At 44.6% G+C, this 18,387-nt stretch overlaps 1 protein-coding gene across 2 annotated transcripts in view; it reads right to left on the bottom strand.

Moving 5' to 3' along the window:
• The window catches only part of mccc1 (methylcrotonyl-CoA carboxylase subunit), an 80,324-nt gene that overhangs the window by 50,252 nt on the left and 11,685 nt on the right, over nucleotides 1-18,387 (bottom strand). For both annotated transcript variants that reach the window (XM_068042334.1, XM_068042336.1), the window contains exons 2-6: nucleotides 17,897-17,940; nucleotides 16,237-16,376; nucleotides 13,710-13,805; nucleotides 11,833-11,954; nucleotides 4,417-4,564 (exon numbers count right to left, since the gene is read on the bottom strand). In XM_068042334.1, coding sequence (XP_067898435.1) covers nucleotides 4,417-4,564; nucleotides 11,833-11,954; nucleotides 13,710-13,805; nucleotides 16,237-16,376; nucleotides 17,897-17,940 — 550 coding nt within the window. The remainder of the gene's footprint in view (nucleotides 1-4,416; nucleotides 4,565-11,832; nucleotides 11,955-13,709; nucleotides 13,806-16,236; nucleotides 16,377-17,896; nucleotides 17,941-18,387) is intronic.

Raw genomic sequence — 18,387 nt, 5'->3', positions numbered from 1 at the left:
GAGTGAATCGGATTGGCTGAACACTGGCATCTGTGATGCTGGGGAGCTCAAGAGGATGCCGAGATGGATCATCCACTCGGCACTTCTGGCTGAAGATGGATACAAATGCTTCAGCCTTGTCTTTTGCATTAATGTGCTGGGCTCCACCATCATTGAGGATGGGGATGTTTGTGGAGTCTCCTCCTCCTACTAGTTGTTTAATTGTCCACCACCATTCATGACTGGATGTGGCAGGACTGCAGAGCTCAGATCTGATCTGTTGGTCGTGTAAGTTCCATTCATTAATGGATGCCTTGCAGGAGCTAAGTAATGTACCTTGTTCTGAACAGCAGACCTTGATACATCCTGCAGGTCTCTTGCTCATTGTTCAGTGGTACTGGTGGCTACCAATATACTAACTCCCAGGAAACCCGAAAAAGAAAGCAAAGCTCTAACTGGCCAGTTTAGGTCAAAGTACACATGATATTCTACCACATGCATAAGACCACGAAGGTAATACAGATAAAGGAGACTGCTCAGCCCCTTTAACTCATTCTTCAATTGAGGCCTTAACTGAAACATCTAATTGCCTTTTGAATCATTACAGAGTTTCTACTCTATTACTCTACTCAGAAGACTACTGCAAATACTGAATCATTCTTTCTATGAAGTGCTTCCTGATATCAGTCCTAACTTTCCTTTTACTAGTTTGTACCCATGTTCCATTAACCTGTGTTTGCAATTTAATTCAAAAGTGTTCCAGAATAATCTCTTCTGTTGCCTTTCATATTTCATATACCTCTTTTCAAGGCTGACAAGTTGAATTATTTTCTAACTTTTCCTCACAACTCGCCCTTCCCACACTAGAGATCAATATTTCTCTGTACTGTTTCCAAGACTTGTAAGTTTCCCTAGTACCTCCATGACCAGAACTGAATGTAATATTCAGCGTCAGCAGGACTAAGTTAGACTTCTTTTAATTCAGCAATCAATATATCTTGGAATTCTGTTTGATGCTCTTCAATGACCTTTAAAAGTCCTGAGTCTAGTATCACTCCCAGATTTCTTTCAGCCTCTGCCCTCTGTAGTTCAATACCATACATTATATTCTCCATTTTTACTTCAATATGTAACATTTTGTACATAATCTGTATTGAATTTCTTCTGTCATAATTCTAACCATGTGAAATTTTTATCAAGATCTCACCTTGGTATAATACAACTTACGACATAGAAAATCTGGGAATTTTGTCCCAACTTTGACAATGAGGTCCAGTGTAGACAGGACTATAAGTAGCAGTCTATCTACAACACCAATGACATCTTATTGTGCATTCTGAACGTTTGGTTTCCCCAGAACCTGTCCAGTACGGTGTTAGGAAGGATGTGGAATGAAGAGGAATAGTACACTCCAGCTTTCTAAAAACTGTTTTTAAACAAAACACAATGACAGAAGGGATGTATCATATAGTTTTCGATTACACTTGTGAATCAGTATTCTTTCCATTGTGTGGCTCAGTCTCACTCAAGAAAATAAAAATAATACAGACACACAGACATTTTATTGCAGGTAATCATTGTAAGTGTTTAGGGCAGTGAGCAACCTGACTGACATCAATAATTGTACGTGCAATAATAGGAACTGCTGCAAACTGGAACACACAGTACATTTACAGAAAATAGTTGTTGTTACAACCACAGTAGAGATCGTTAACTATAAAACAAGAGATGTGAACTTTCCAGACCGATTAAAGAATTGCACAACAACATTTCACGTTTTAAGACTTTTACTATAACAGCTAAACTAAAAAATCAACATTAACTAAACAGTACTTAGTAGGGAGCTAATACACTAAATTAGACAAAAGTATTTCCCATTAACTTATTTTATCACTTGAAAACCTCACCCCACATTTATACATTACATGGTGTCCTCATCGAAAAAGATATTGGCCGGAATTTTACACCGCCCCGGTGGGTCGGATGGTGGTGTGGGGGCAGCGTAAAATTGAGCGGCAGGCTCCGGGAGGCCTGACCGCCCTGATTCCGCTTCCGACCAAGTTTACGGACGTCCGATTGGGGGAGTGGCGGGGGGTGAGAAGCAGCCTGCCCGCCCAAGGCCAATCAAGACCCTTAAGTGGCCACTTAACGGCACTTAAGGGCCCTCGCCCACCTCCACAGGTATTTTACCCGTGGCAAGCGGCAGTGCCGGGGACGTGAAAGGCCGCCCAGCTATAGCTGCCTGTGCCCGACTGCCAGGCCTCCCCTGCCTCCTAACCCAACCCCGGGATCCAAGACGCCCCCCTCCGCCCAAACGACCACCCTAGCCTCACCAGGGCACGACCGATTCCCCTGGTGGGGCAACCCAAACGTACCTTCAGACCCGGCTCCTTGGTATCCTCCTCGGTCGGCTGGGCTGCAGTCCCAGCAGTGGCCACCACGCCCAGTGGCGCTGCTGAGACTAAGAGCTGCCAGCCCGCTGATTGGCTGGCAGCTCACTGTGGCAGTACCTCCTCCCTCAAGTGCGTGGAAGTCCCGCCTCGGGCCAATTAAAGCCTGGGGATCTGTAAAATACGGGACGGATCCCCAGGCTGGGCAGAAGTGGGTTCGGCACCAACATTTACGTTGGAGTCCGGCTCCCGTCCGCCCACTGTAAAATTCCGGCCATTCTTGCAGTGAAAAGTCCCAAACTCCTCCGAGCTGCAATGAGTTAGATCTCCCAATGTCCTTCTAAAAGCCAACGTCCTCTTCACTCACTTCTTCTGAGCACATTTAACTGGGCTTCTTTTAAAAAGGCCATTTCTGATGACCCTGTTGGACTTTTTTTCTCAACAAAACTCGAGCCTTCGAACTGGGTTCAAATCTTTGCAGCCTTTTGCTATATTGATGATCTGAGAGTAGCTGTTTCCCAGAAACAACCCACTGGCTTCTCTCTCTCTCTTTATGCTGCTGCTGACTGCTGGTCCTCCTTTCAGTCTCCAGACCCAGAAAAGCCTCTCGAATTTATCCAGATCATAAGTCTTTTGCCTTTTCCAATTCTCCGATAAGTCTAACTATAGAAAAACTATCTGGGCCTTCCTTTGTTTCCAGGTGTTAAAAATTGTAATTATAATCTGCATTTGAAAGCCTTTGGCTCCCTGTCTACAATCTGAGCCTGGGAGAGCAAAACCCATTGTCCTTTAGGCGTTACAAACTTGGACCCTACTTTCAAAAGAGTCTTTGATCTGGGTTCATTGTTCTCATGGTAACCAAGACCCCTGGCTTGTCGCTGAGCAGAATTTTTTTGAAGTCTCATGTTTCCTCCAAATGTCCATTTTACACTGCATTGAAGATCACAGTTTGTAAAACATAACCATACTACAAGGTCCAGTGTTCATAACACTGTGCTTTCCAAATGCAAATAGTATGCATGAGCCCAGTTTTGTGTCACTATATCCAAATGATTAAAATCTGATGCAATAATAAACTGCTAATATAAAAGGAGAAGCAATAACTGATAGTGGGTTATGAGGGAGAAGAGTGTGACTAGTGAATCAAGGAGAATCACATTTCAAAATAAAAAAGATAATTGTTACTGGTCTCAATTTTTAAAAGCATGGAATAAACTGGCAACAAAAAAGGGCTTCAGAGTATGTAGAGACTCTGGGTGGAAATTGGTTATCAGTCACATAATCAATAGTACAGACAATCTACACCCCAAACAGGAGACCCGAGACTCACCCAAAATTGGGGCTTCAGTGAGCTGCTAGCACCTGTGCCTTGAGAGACAGCTTGCCTGTTTGCCGGCGGGGCAGTCAACCAGACTCCGGCAGCAGCTCCACATCAAGCTGTAACCAAATGGTTTTCTAAACTTATCTTTAGGTGGTGGACACCTGCTGGGCCACTTCAGCAACAGGGAAACATGAGCAAGCTCCCGGCAACCTAATTTAACACACGGGTCCTAAAACAGACAGTAGGCCCCTCATTAACAAACACAAGGAGTCTAACGCCTGTTTTAGGCAGCCACAAGGAACACCTGAAAAAAGGCCCTGATGAATTTAGCAGTGGCTTGAAACGTGCAGATCAGTTGCGCACCATCACAGTGCTAAATTAGTCATCATTGCACCTGTTTACACCAGAAAAACAGGCTCATGCATACCAATTTCTAGCCTTTTATATCCTTTTGCATCCAATCCAATTTCTCCCCAAAGAATCACAATATGGTTTGTGCTGAATGGGAAACTGCACAAAAGGGAATAATAACATTTTAATAAATTTGATCAGAACAGTTTATCTTATACAACAAATGCTATTCTCTACAATAACTTTTCATTTACAGTTTCAGCATATAGCCCATGAATTTATTGCGCATTCAGCATCTGCATCCTATATAGGCAAGTTATGAAATCTAAAATAATTCCTTGCCTATTTTATTAATGCAAGTTGACAATGTCTTACCTTGCCACCTCCACCTCGAACTGCTTTTATCATCACAGGATAACCAATTCTACTGGCCTCCTCCATTAATTGTTGATCAGATTGTTCATCACCATGGTAACCTTCAACTATAGGCACCCCAGCAGCTGACATGATGGCCTTCGATGTGCTGAATAAAAGTTTTAAAAAGGCAAATGTAAATACATTACATTTACAGATTTTCCAATGCCTTTTAATATGGTTGCAATCTTAAACAACCATTTACAATTTGCTTGTTACAAAAGGTTTTTGCAATGAGGAACACTGGGTAGAGCAGGATGGAAGACCCAGCTCAAATTGTCCTTTCATCTTTCTTTGTTTTGTTATTTTGTTGTGCTCATTCAGGTGAGAGATGTTAGTGCTGGGCAATGGCATGCTTCTCACTTCAGGCACTCAGGGGTGAATTTTTGCCACGGAGGCGGGAAACAGGAGCTGGGTTTGTTTTCGGGTCAGGAACCCAACTCTGATGGGAAACTGATTAAAGTCACAAGTTTCATGTGGGTGAGGCCATAATTGATATGGAGACGGGTTCCTTGTCCAATTAGAGCCAGTGGGGACGGAAAAGAAGGCAAGTCAGAAGTGTGGGATTGATTTAGACTCCCCACGGCAGCCATCACTGAGACTGCTGGTTGTCCTGAGGGAGAAATCTGCAGATTGTGCCAAAGCCTGCCACTGCACCAGAGGAAAGTGAGATGTCACAGGACAGCCGGAGGCCTGGCACCCTAGGCAGGGCTGCCCCTCAGTTCATTGATGCCGACCTTGATGTAATGTTGGAGCCATGACAGAGAGGAGGCAGGAGGAGGCCACCAGCTGAAACCAGAGAGACCTGGGTCCAGATTGCTGCTGCTGGCAGAAGCAAGACGAGAAGAACCTGGATCCATTGCTGTAAAAGGTTCAACAACCTCATTCGTTCTGGCAAGATAGGTGCAACACCCAACCCTCCAGATAGGTCTTAGTGCTTGCATTCTCCAGCGACACACCGCCTGTGGAGGCTCAGGGCACATGCTGGTCCTGAACATGGGAGAGGTGTGCGCCCAGGCCACCTACAGACCCCTCAGAATGGATCAGAGCCAGAGCTGCTGAGAACCTTTCACCACTGAGATATGCAGCTCCTAATGAATAGGGGAAGATGACATCGGACACAGAGGACAGCAGTGCCATCTCCCTCTCTTCTGTCCTCGCAGGAGAAGCAGGTGCAGAATGAGTGGGAGAAGGCTCAGACGGAAGGAGGTGTGCCCTTCTTCTACCGAATTACTCCAATGGAGGAGACAGCAATGGAGATAGACAGGATAGTGGAAGAGGAGGCAGTCAGGCCTGGCAAAACAGGTGCACCTGGTGATTCGAGAGGACAAAGTGGTCATTAAGGGGGTGTAGTGCACTCCGCCCCGTACAATAGCATGTCACAGAGTAACATTGGGTAGCGTCAGCACAGAGGTTTTCACTCTCCTAGGTGAGCTCTCATCATCTGTTCTTGTCTCCCACAGGTGCAGACGTGCAACCCACACAGCCTCCCCTCTCCCTCCATGGGCCCAGAGCAGCACGAGGAAGAAGCAGCAGTCACACCTTACGAGCGCACCACTCACCATCATAGGTACTTTCACCTTGGTAGATATGGTGGCATAAGATGATGATCATAGCATTAGTATTTAGGAGGAGATGCCAGAGGCAGAGGGAGCTGTGTCAGTTCCCCCCTTTTTTCACCCAGAGGGTGGTGGGAGTCTAGAACTCACTGTCCAAAAGCGTCATAGAGGTTGAAACCCTCAACTCATTTAAAAGGTACCTGGATATGCACCTCAAGTCCCGTAACCTGCAGGGCTACGGACCAAATGCTGGAAGGTGGGATTAGGCTGCGTGGCTTGTTTCTCGCCCCATGCGGACACAATGGAGCAAGTGGCTACTTTCTGTGCCCTAAACGTTCTATGATTCTATGAGGAGGGAAGATGAACACAGCCCGGCTCAGCTGGGCACAGATGTAGGGCCTCAGGAGTCACTGGAAAAAAGACTTTACCGTGTACAGCAGCAGGAGATGTGCTCCCACATGTCGGAGTTCCCTGAGGCAGTGCGCGGTCTTGGGCAGAGGATGGAGGAGTCCATCCAGCTCATGTCTCAGGGCTATGAGCGCAGGAGCTCCTCCATAGAGAGAGCGGCCAACCTCTTGGACAGCCATATGCAGCATCACTAGAAGCGCATGCAGGAACTGCACAATGACGTCTACAGGATGCATGAGGCGGTGGGTAGCATGAACCAGTCAACAGCGCTGGTGGCACAGAGATCTTTGAAGGGGATACCAGCTCCACCCCAGCTGGTGTCCTCCACTAAGCATCCGAAGCATCCAGCAAGGGCTGAGAATGTCACGGAGCAGGATGACAGTGCCACTCCTCGCCGGGCACACTCAACATCCTTGGCTTCTTTGGCTCCTCTGACTGATGGACCATCTGTGCAGCAGAACCAAGTGACGGAGATTGCCCCTGCAATGATGCAGGTGCAGCAGCCTCTGGAGATGACCCCACAATGAGGATGATCGCCACATGCATCTCAGCTGCAAGCCAAGCAGGCTGCCTCTACCTCATCCAAGGCCACAAGGGGAGCATCACGTAGGAGTTCGGAGGCCACTGTGTGCACATGCAGAGCACTAAATGGGTCACTGGGGTGTCTTCTTACTTTCTCTGTCAACTGTTTTCCTCTCCACTGTGTAAATGATGGCACTTTAAAGCACATGTCTGGGACTCCTTTTATTGCTGCCATGACAGGAAAAGTGGTTTGAGGTGGTGAAAGAGATAACGGGATTCTTTACGGTGATGACAAAGCTTCTGGGGAGATGCGCTTCCTTCACTGGTGGGAAGTGTTTAGATGTTACAGGCTGTGTCTTCCAAGCACTTTTTAGCACAGGCATCTCAGATTCCCTTCCATACCACGCCCCTTAACATGGGTTAGAGGGGCTCAGTTGAAACTTTCCTGAAGCAGGAGATAAAAACAGAAAGTGCTGTAAATACTCAGCAGGTCTGGCAGCATCTCTGGAGAGAGAAACAGAATTAACGTTTCTGGTCTGTGACCTTTCAGCAGAACCTTCTAATGAAAGGTCACAGACCTGAAACGTTAACTCTGCTTCTCTCTCCACAAACGCTGCCAGACCTGCTGAGTATTTCCAGCACTTTCTGTTTTTATTTCAAATTTCCAGCAACCGCAGTATTTTGCTTTTATTTTTTTGAATCAGGAGATCTCTGACATTCATGGTATCTTCACGAGCCCTTCGTGTCCCGAGCTGTGCCTGGCCACCTTGTCGTGCAGCAGGGCACCTCTCTGTTCAATGTCATCTCCTTCTGCCTCCACTTCTTCCTCCTCTGTCACCGCCTGTTCCTCCCCTGATGAGCTGTCTCCTTCCAGGGTCTCACCATCCTCAAGGTCCACACCTCTCTGGTGGGCCACGTTATGGAGAATGCAGCAAATGACCACAATGGCAGAGACACTTGCAGGAAGGTACTGGAGGGCGTCACCTGACCAGTCCAGGCACGGGAAGCATATCTTCAGAAGCCCAATGGCCTGCTCAATGGTTGTCCTAGTAAGCAAGTGACTTTGGTTGTATCGTCTCTGCAGCACTCTCTGTAGCTCCCATAGAGGGGTAAGTAGCCATATCTTCAAGGGATATCCTTTGTCTCCTAGAATCCATCCACACACTTTGGGGGTTAGTGTGAAGATCTGAGGCAGCCTGGACTAGCAGAGGATAAAGGAGACAAGGCAACTGCCAGGAAAGTGAGTGCACACATGGAGGAAGGTCTTGTGGTGATCGCAGACCAGCTGAACACCGAGGGAGTGGAATCCCTTCCTGTTGATGAATACCACTGGCCTGTCACTGGGTGCCTTGATGGCCACATGAGTACAACTGATGATGCCCTGCAGCTGGGGCAATCCAGCAATGGAGGTGAAACCCACTGCCCTCTGTCCTTGCAAGGCCACATCTATCGTGAAATGAATGTACTATCCAGCTTTTCCAAAGAGGGTATCAGTGACCAGTGGGATGCAGTTGTGAGATGCCATTTGTGAGATACCACTAAGGTCTGCAGCTGTTCCTTGGAAGGAGCCAGAAGTGAAGACGTTCAAGGCCACAGTGACTTTGATGGCTACTGGCAGGGCATGGCGAGCAGTGCTACAAGGTGTGCGGTCTTCACTGATGAGGTCACAGATGTCTGTGACCATCTGCCTGAAGAGTTGCAGTCTCCTGCGGCACTGGGTCTCGGTCATCTCCAGGTAGCTCCATCTTCAGTGGTAGATCCTATGGTGAGGATATAGCCTCCATGTCCCTCCTGCACCTCTTTCCTCTCCTGTGCCCTCCTGCTGCTCGGGATTCCATCTTTCCTGATGGGCAGGTGTTGTCCCTCATTGCCACTCGGCCCAAAATATGACAGTTTTGCCCCCATTGTCAGCTGCAGCCTTCCTTTTGGACAGCTGGCTGCCCTATTGTGATTGGCTGCCTTGCCCCCTGCTGTTCTGCCCCGCAATAGTGGGGCCGGGGGGGGGGATGTGATGACCTATACAATGCCCACTCACCCCACCACCTGCGCAGCATCAAGGGCAGAGCCTTACCAAATGCCAGGTCGCCAACTGCCCCTCTAATTGGGCTGGGCTGATTCCCTGAGGCAGCAATGACTGGCTCCCCACTCTGCACCCACCTTACTTCAGCTGATCTACAACAGACAGCGCGTGTAACCCTTCAAAATGGCACCCTCCACCTTTAATAAGCTCTTAATGTGCTGTTTAAGTACTTTCATTGGTCTTAATCGGAAGGTGTGTGCTGAGTGGTGTGAAACAGGGCTGTGTTCTCGCACCCACACTTTTTGGGATTTTCTTCTCCCTGCTGCTTTCACATGCGTTCAAATCCTCTGAAGAAGGAATTTTCCTCCACACAAGATCAGGGGGCAGGTTGTTCAACCTTGCCCGTCTAAGAGCGAAGTCCAAAGTACGGAAAGTCCTCATCAGAGAACTCCTCTTTGCTGACGATGCTGCTTTAACATCTCACACTGAAGAATGCCTGCAGAGTCTCATCGACAGGTTTGCGTCTGCCTGCAATGAATTTGGCCTAACCATCAGCCTCAAGAAAACGAACATCATGGGGCAGGATGTCAGAAATGCTCCATCCATCAATATTGGCGACCACGCTCTGGAAGTGGTTCAAGAGTTCACCTACCTAGGCTCAACTATCACCAGTAACCTGTCTCTAGATGCAGAAATCAACAAGCGCATGGGTAAGGCTTCCACTGCTATGTCCAGACTGGCCAAGAGAGTGTGGGAAAATGGCGCACTGACACGGAACACAAAAGTCCGAGTGTATCAGGCCTGTGTCCTCAGTACCTTGCTCTACGGCAGCGAGGCCTGGACAACGTATGCCAGCCAAGAGCGACGTCTCAATTCATTCCATCTTCGCTGCCTTCGGAGAATACTTGGCATCAGGTGGCAGGACTATATCTCCAACACAGAAGTCCTTGAAGCGGCCAACACCCCCAGCTTATACACACTACTGAGTCAGCGGCGCTTGAGATGGCTTGGCCATGTGAGCCGCATGGATGATGGCAGGATCCCCAAAGACACATTGTACAGCGAGCTCGCCACTGGTATCAGACCCACCGGCCGTCCATGTCTCCGTTATAAAGACGTCTGCAAACGCGACATGAAATCGTGTGACATTGATCACAAGTCGTGGGAGTCAGTTGCCAGCATTCGCCAGAGCTGGCGGGCAGCCATAAAGACAGGGCTAAATTGTGGCGAGTCGAAGAGACTTAGTAGTTGGCAGGAAAAAAGACAGAGGCGCAAGGGGAGAGCCAACTGTGCAACAGCCCCAACAAACAAATTTCTCTGCAGCACCTGTGGAAGAGCCTGTCACTCCAGAATTGGCCTTTATAGCCACTCCAGGCGCTGCTTCACAAACCACTGACCACCTCCAGGCGCGTATCCATTGTCTCTCGAGATAAGGAGGCCCAAAAGAAAAAGAAATCGGAAGGTGGACGGGATCGCTGTCCTGCCCTCCCCTCATCCTGATGGCATGCCAACTGGCACTGGTATTTTTGAGCCTCCCTGCTTCTGTTCCTAACCTCGAGGGGCGGGGGGGGGGGGGGGGGGGTGGGGAGGAGGTTGGGGAGGCCTGAAGATTCAGCCGCCAGATCAGCAATGAGCACTGCCAGCTCACAGTACAACCAAAATGTTCCTATTCCAGCCCAATACCACCCCTCAGTCCCAATCTCAGAAGAACACTGTGACGACATCAGCAGAGCTTTTTTTTTCCCATCATTCATTCCAATGTAACCTGCGATCTTTCTGAGGCTGCCATATTCGGTACAGTTTGGACGGGAGTTTACATCCAGATTCCTGAAATAAAAACTCACCATTTAACCCTCAGTGCCTACCCAGTTCTTCAATCTTACAGTTCAGTTCTATGACCTTGATCTGACTCCAACCTACATTGATAGTAATGAAATAATCTGTTCCGTCTGTTGGATGCAAAATTACTTTGGGCATCAAGTGACTATCCACCCAAGGCACAACGATGCATCAACTGCAATTAAGTTGACAATTTCCATCAGAGTTGCCAAATGGATTACTCATTTGAAATATTAAAAACTGCTGCAGTAGGTGGCATTCTTGTAGACATAGGAAAAAAATTGGATAAGGCCCGAAAACAGACACAGGATCGTGACATGTGATTAACCCGCGCCTGCTCATTCTGATGTAGGATTGCAGCGTGAAGCCAGTGCTGTTTAATTCTGCAGCACACATATATCTCAACTTCATAATCTCAAAAAATACAGCTAAAAGGTATGAAATTGTAAGTTGATTACCCAAGCGTGGCAGTGTAAGTTACTTTTTTGTTTAAATAGAATTTGGTTAGTTTTTTAATAACACTGCAACATCAAAATAAATCTGGACAGGGAACAATGTCTACCTACCCGAGGTGCATTCATTTTGCCTGTTACGCAGGACAGTACAACAAATGGCACTACTTACTCCTCCAGAATATAAAGTTAAATGCCCTTTATTCTCATGTCAAAATATGGTGCTCAAGTTTTCTAACACAGCACGGGCATCTGAACCATTCAGATACCTTTGTATAGCTTTCTAAACTCGTCATTAGAATCTGCATACGAGCACAGGAGAATGCACTTTGTTTAAACACTGTGTGAAGCAAGTACATGTGCGCTATCACTCTATGGCACAGCGTATCATATGCTAAAGAGCTGTAACAACTGTTTAGCCTCATAAATAACTGCAACGCCACTGGACCGCGCCATAGACATTCTTGATGGTAAAGGACAAATATTCACGAATCTGAACCACCACTTGTTCTCTGCAGGTGACTGTTTATATTTCATTTCTTATACAATAAATGCTATCCACAGATCAATCTAATACCTCTTGATGCCCATATCTCTAATAGCTGAGGAAGGAGGTCCAATAAAAATGATGCCCTCCTTTTTACACCATTCTGCAAACTCGGTATTTTCTGAAAGGAATCCGTAGCCTGGGTGGATGGCCTGTAAGAAATAAACCACAAAACAAAGAAGTCAGATCACAACAGCAAAACTATAAAAAGTGATTGATGCCTTTAAGTACACAAGAAGTCATTACAAAAAATGGAATAGAAGAACCAGCTGAAAAGGCAACTTTTATATATGAGAATTTAAGAACTTGGATGGTACCTCAAAGTTATCAGTCAATCACAGTCGAGAAGTCACCAACACTGACAGATTAATAGGATAGGAAGCGCCCATTCAGCCCTTAGAGTCTCTTTTCCCCCACCTCCACTCAATTAGATCACAGCCGATCTGTACCCCAACTCTATTCACCTGCCTTTGCCCCAAGTTCCTGAATACCCATACCAAATAAAAATTTGTTGATCTCTAATTTCAATTAACCTAGCAGTCACAGCCTTTTGGGAGGAAAAAAATTCCAAATTTCTACTAACCTTTGTATGAAAAAGTTCTTTCTGAATGGCCAAGCTCTAATTTGAGGATTATGCCCTCTTGTTTTGGATGCCCCCATCCATAGGAAATAGCTTCTCTCAATCTACCCAGTCAAATCATTTTAAGCATGTCAATTAAATCACCCCTTAACCGTCTAAACTTAAGCGAACATAGTAAAACATATAATGTACTTGTAAAATCCAGACGTAATCCATCCCAAAAAAAAGGCTAAATTACTATCCATAACTTATCACAACTGCAGATGTGTGTGAATTTTTAAGTCCATTTTGCAAGTGGAATAAATACAGTCCTACATCGCTGGCTGTGAAATATATTACTTACAGCATGAGTTTGAGATTATCACACAAAAAGATGAAAAAGGTATGTTTGAATTATAGAGAAGTTTGATGACCTATTACAAATTATAAGTACTAATAACATAAAGTGCAGAATTTCACTACCAATGGGGGCGAGTAGAGAGGAGGATGGATGCGAAAATTCGCGCCGTCGGCCAACGTACCAGTTTGCCGGCACCATCCCACCCCTTGGCCATTTTCCCAGAGGCGGGATCGATGATCAAAGGGCTGCTCACCCACAAGCAGTGGGTAGCCAATTGAGGATACTTAATGGCCCATGAAGGCCTATTTTCAGAGGCTGTCTGAAATTTCATGTTGGCCTTTGGAGCCTCACAAGGCATCAGGGACTAGGCCAGATGCTGAGAGCCGAGGCCCTCCCTGTCTGCCTGGTTTCAGCTGCAGCCTCAGGCTGCCACAATGATGCCTCTGCTGCTGAGGGCACTTTTTAATTTGAAAGTTCAAAAAGTTGGAGAGGGTGCCTCAAAATGGAGGCAGCCTCTCTCTCTCTCTTACCTGAACTGCAGGCTTCATCTCCTACCGTTCTGGAGGGCCTCCTACTGGCCCTCCAACTTTGACAGTCTGCCTGCCGTCCTTAATTGGACAGCGAGCCCTCCCTCAATCCAATAATTGGCCAATTCAGGGAAAATCAGTCAGGTGACTGTTTCTCACACAGCGCGCAGTTTTAACTCCCATTTGACCCCGACATTAGGGACCCAACCCAAAAGGCAAAATCGTGCCCGAAAACTCATAGTTCATATGATGACAAAGCTTCAAATCAATTTGTCAATTGACGGTGTCTTTGTCCTACACTGTCAGTGCATGGGAAGTCACCCAGACCTGTGAGGCAAACTGATTAGGTGAGTGTTCCTAATATTTGTAATGCAGCCCAAGGCAAGGCAAACGTGAATTTCACACATGTATTCTCAATTTTAACAAGAACTCAAATCACAAAGTTATTCAACAAAATTACCTGTGCTGCTGCTGTTTTGGCTACCTGGATTATCTTTTCCATATTTAGGTAGCTTTGCTGCGAGGCTGCTGGTCCTATGTGGTAAGCTTCATCAGCCTGATGAATAATAAAGGACCAACACACAATGAAATATTTTTGATACATTTGAATCTAATAGTTACTGTTGTTTATGACTTTGTCAAATGCATTACAGCAACAATTTCTGTGCCATCACTTGACTCTTGGTGGAAAACTATTCTGGTAAAGGTAGTTGCAACTGCTTTTTTAACAAAAGGATTAACATAGAAATGACATATGATCAATCAAGAGCTAACTCTTGTAAACACAGGGATCAAACTCAACATTCCAATTTTCTATACAGCAAAAAAAACTTAAAATTAACTACTTCTATTGTAACTTTTTAAGATTTTGCTTTCTTCACAGGTTCACTTGCCTCAAATGAAAAAGCGTCATATCTTACAAAAAGAACCCATATTTTAGAATTGGGAAATAATAACCAAGATGTGCACATATTAGGGTCCACCATTGTCTTTACAAAAGATGCAAAGCTAAGACAATCATACAAGGTGAGGATTGACATAGTTAAAAATTTGATCTATTGCTGTAAAAGCTTCTATTAGTTGCTGAGTTATTCAGCTTCTTCATATTAAGTGAAGAAAACAGATTTAGAACTAAAACAAATATTAGTCACACACTAGTAGAATCAAGAGACGTACACGCACAGAGCAACTGAAATTCTAAGTGACTTTTTTGATGGAAGTATGCTGGCTTTTACAGTAAGTTATTCTACACTTCAAACACATTGGGGGAGTCAAAACCCTGAGTGCCTGGATCACTATAAGTAAAATAGTGCTTCACCCGCTTTGGAACACTTCAGGATATTGAAAATGATCTTGAATGGTATACTATAGCATATAGGAGAGAATCAAAATTAAAATCTTACCCAAAATCTGAAAAATAATAACATTCTGAATAAACAAAAACGCTTTGAACGCACGATTCCCAAAAATTATCTTTCCATCTCATTCATAGAAGATGAATGATATACCCAATACCAATGCTGTACATACTATAACTTTAATTTCTCTTGTCCACTGATGTCTGCTATGATTACACACTTTAGCATGCTATCAGAGAGAACACACACCCCTGAGCAAAGATAAAAGGGCAAGTCACCCAGGTGAGAGACTCTGTATAACTGTAAGATCCAAAGTACATGGACAATTTTTTGAAGGGATGGAATAAGAGGGAAGGAATCTAGTCTGTGGAATGCAGTATTTAATACTGGAACTGGGACTGCCTAATACCATTAGTTGTGCATGAAAGAAAATAATTCTGAGGATAAAATTTATCTTCTGTGGGGATGCAAATGGACAGTAATGGATTGGCAGCTCGTTATCATTCACTCGTTGACATTATCTTCTTCCCAGAAGGTTGACTGCCATGGATCTCCACCTCTGTCTGTCCTGTGCTATCCTTACACATTCTGCATAGGTCAATAACATCCAGTCCATTACATCCGTCATCCATTTTCACCTCTGCTTCCCTCTCCTAAGTTTTCCATCAATCTTTCCTTCCAATAACTGTCTGTCTACCTTCTGCTCCAATGATGCGACTGAAATATTGTATCAAAGAACAAAGAACAGTACAGCACAGGAACAAGCCATTCAGCCCTCCAAGCCTGCGCCGATCTTGATGCCTGCCTAAACTAAGGCCATTCTGCACTTCCGGGAACCGTAGCCCTCTATTCCCATCCTATTCATGTATTCGTCAAGATGCCTCTTAAACATCATTATCGTACCTGCTTCTACCACCTCCCCCGGCAGCAAGTTCCAGGCACTCACCACCCTCTGTGTAAAGAACTTGCCTCGTAGATCCCCTCTAAACTTTGCCCCTCTCACCTTAAACCTATGTCCCCTAGTAACTGACTCTTCCACCCTGGGAAAAAGCTTCTGACTATCCACTCTGTCCATACCACTCATGACTTTGTAAACCTCTATCATGTCACCCCTCCACCTCCGTTGTTCCAGTGAAAACAATCCGAGTTTATCCAATCTCTCCTCATAGCTAATGCCCTCCAGACCAGGCAACATCCTGGTAAACCTCTTCTGTACCCTCTCCAAAGCCTCCACGTCCTTCTGGTAGTGTGGCAACCAGAATTGCACGCAATATTATATCGTTCTCTCTTTGATGTTATGCACAAATTTCCTCTTTTACCAGCCATTTCCAACACTTCCTCATTAGTCTTTCTGTCTGTGTAGGATATGTGCAACATCCTCCTATATACATCCCATCTGATTTTACTATCCATTGACTTCAATACATAATGGGCAGTCGATTCATTCCCGCCTGCAATGTGTCTCCAGTGAAGTTAAATTTTACACCCCCCACCATCTATCTTCCAGCACTGGCATTATTCACTCTGATGAATATACATAACACCACATGATTTGATCAATCCACAAAAAGAATCAAGGTACAGTTTGAAACATTCTCATGTCATGTGTGCTCCAATATCATGGCATACCATTGTGACATGCATGGAATTTTTGTCCGCTTCGCTGTAAACGGCTACGGAGCGAACACCCATCTTCTTCGTAGTCCGCATTACCCTGCAGGCAATCTCGCCCCGATTTGCAATAAGCACTTTCTCAATTCTGCAACTGCCTGCAAAACAAATTAAGGATCTATCTAGATTTTAAGCGAGTCAGCTATATATATTAATAAACATACAGAATATGTTTACAAAACAAATCCATATAAAACTATTATGAGAAAGATCATTTCCCTTCCTGTTCGAGTTTTGGCTACCAAGGACTAATAATGGTATTTTCCTGTACCCAAATGTTCAAGAGTGATGATAAGTGACCAGATGCAATTCAGCCTCTAAACTTAGTTAATAATTAATAATCATCTACAATTTATAGAACAATTTGTATGAAGAAAACAATATATCCTTGGTTAAAAACCTTACAAACTCGGGGACTCCAGAATAATAAAATGATGACAAAAACAAAATACTCTGGATGCTGGAAATCTGAAATAAAAACAAAAAATGTTGGGAATACTCAGTAGGTCTTGTGGCACCAGGGGAGAGAGAAACAGAGTTAACGTTTCAGGTCTGTGACCTTTCATCAGAACAGTTCTGCTGAAGGGTCACCGACCTGAAATATTAGTTCCGTTTCTCTCTTCAAAGGTGCTGCCAGACCTGCTGAGTATTTCCAGTGGTTTCTGTTTTTAAATCATAATAAAATGATGAATTTTCCTTCACTAAGGTTATCTTGTTTTTGGTAGAATGCGGAGGGTGAATATTTGATGCAATATTAGGTATCAAATGCTTCAAGCTTTGAGCTGCCATCCAGAAATGAAATGGCTGATCTCATGGCTGTTATGCCAGTGTTACACGATATACACAAACAACTTTGAAAGCTCTAGATCTTTAAATAGTGGATTGATGCTATATTGATCACACCGAGTCACAAGAGCATTGAGAGCTCAAGTTAGATACTGATCCCATCATCTCAGCCCCACAGTATCAGAAACTGCCAAAGTGTCAACTCGAATCAGAAGGCTAAGCAACAGAAAATGCATTATTTGACAAAATACGCACTACAGATTTTCTTCAATCTAATAATAGAAATTTTGTGAAAAAGCTCTGAAGGACATTCCTTTAAAATCAGACTTCAGACTGCTATATTGGATATCAGTAGATTGATATCTTTAGGTCAGCAAGCAGGAATGAAAAAGATGTAGACACCTGCCAAGTGAGTCCATGGCTGTCAGGTTTCACAAGGGTCCAGTGCATTTATTTAAACAGAAATATGTTTGCCCCTAAAGAGACTTCCTTCTGTAAGCAGAAGTGCATAATCCTATTCAATATTCTGCTAACAATATCTATTCAATACCACTTGTAATACTTGTAAAGCATTTAAGCATTATTAAAAAGTCCATCAACTACAGTCACACCTCTCCATAACTCATTAATCATTTACTATATTGTACACTGCTCCGAACACCAACCCTTATGTACAATCCTCGGAGATCGATGTCCTAAACTGAATGACTGCTTTCAACACATTAGCGTATCCAATCAAGAGAACAAATGCAAACAACAGAATGGTTAGACATTGGTACAAGGCATCAGTGAAGCCAGCATTGATAACTAACATAATTTAGAAAACAAATACCTGCTGAAGCATTTCTTAAGAAAGTCAGCGCACAAAACCATTGCCTGTGAAGTTTAAAGGACAAAAATTAATAAAATAGAAGCAATACTGACTAATTCTACATATTTCCTTAAAAGGTCATGCAAACCAGCAACCTCTACATAGAAAAATTATTGGATTGCAGCCATACTACTCACATAGCTACTGGTTTGAGAACATAAAAAGTATGGTTAGAGATCGCTTTGTTTTATGTTAAACCTAGTTCAAACAAATTTGAAAGCTGGATCGTCATACAAGCAATCAGTTTAAACCAAACCTCCGAGAAAATGAATTTTCTTGAATCTGTCTGCCAGCACCTTTGATATCTATTGTTAAAGGCACTGATACTGATATTGGCAGCACAGTGGTTAGCACCGCAGCCTCACAGCTCCAGCGACCCAGGTTCAATTCTGGGTACTGCCTGTGCGGAGTTTGCAAGTTCTCCCTGTGACTGCGTGGGTTTTCGCCGGGTG

The sequence above is a fragment of the Heterodontus francisci genome, chromosome 11 (genome assembly GCF_036365525.1).
Source record: "Heterodontus francisci isolate sHetFra1 chromosome 11, sHetFra1.hap1, whole genome shotgun sequence".
Classification (NCBI taxonomy): Eukaryota; Metazoa; Chordata; class Chondrichthyes; order Heterodontiformes; family Heterodontidae; genus Heterodontus; species Heterodontus francisci.
This window is presented reverse-complemented; position numbering and strand designations above follow the sequence as displayed.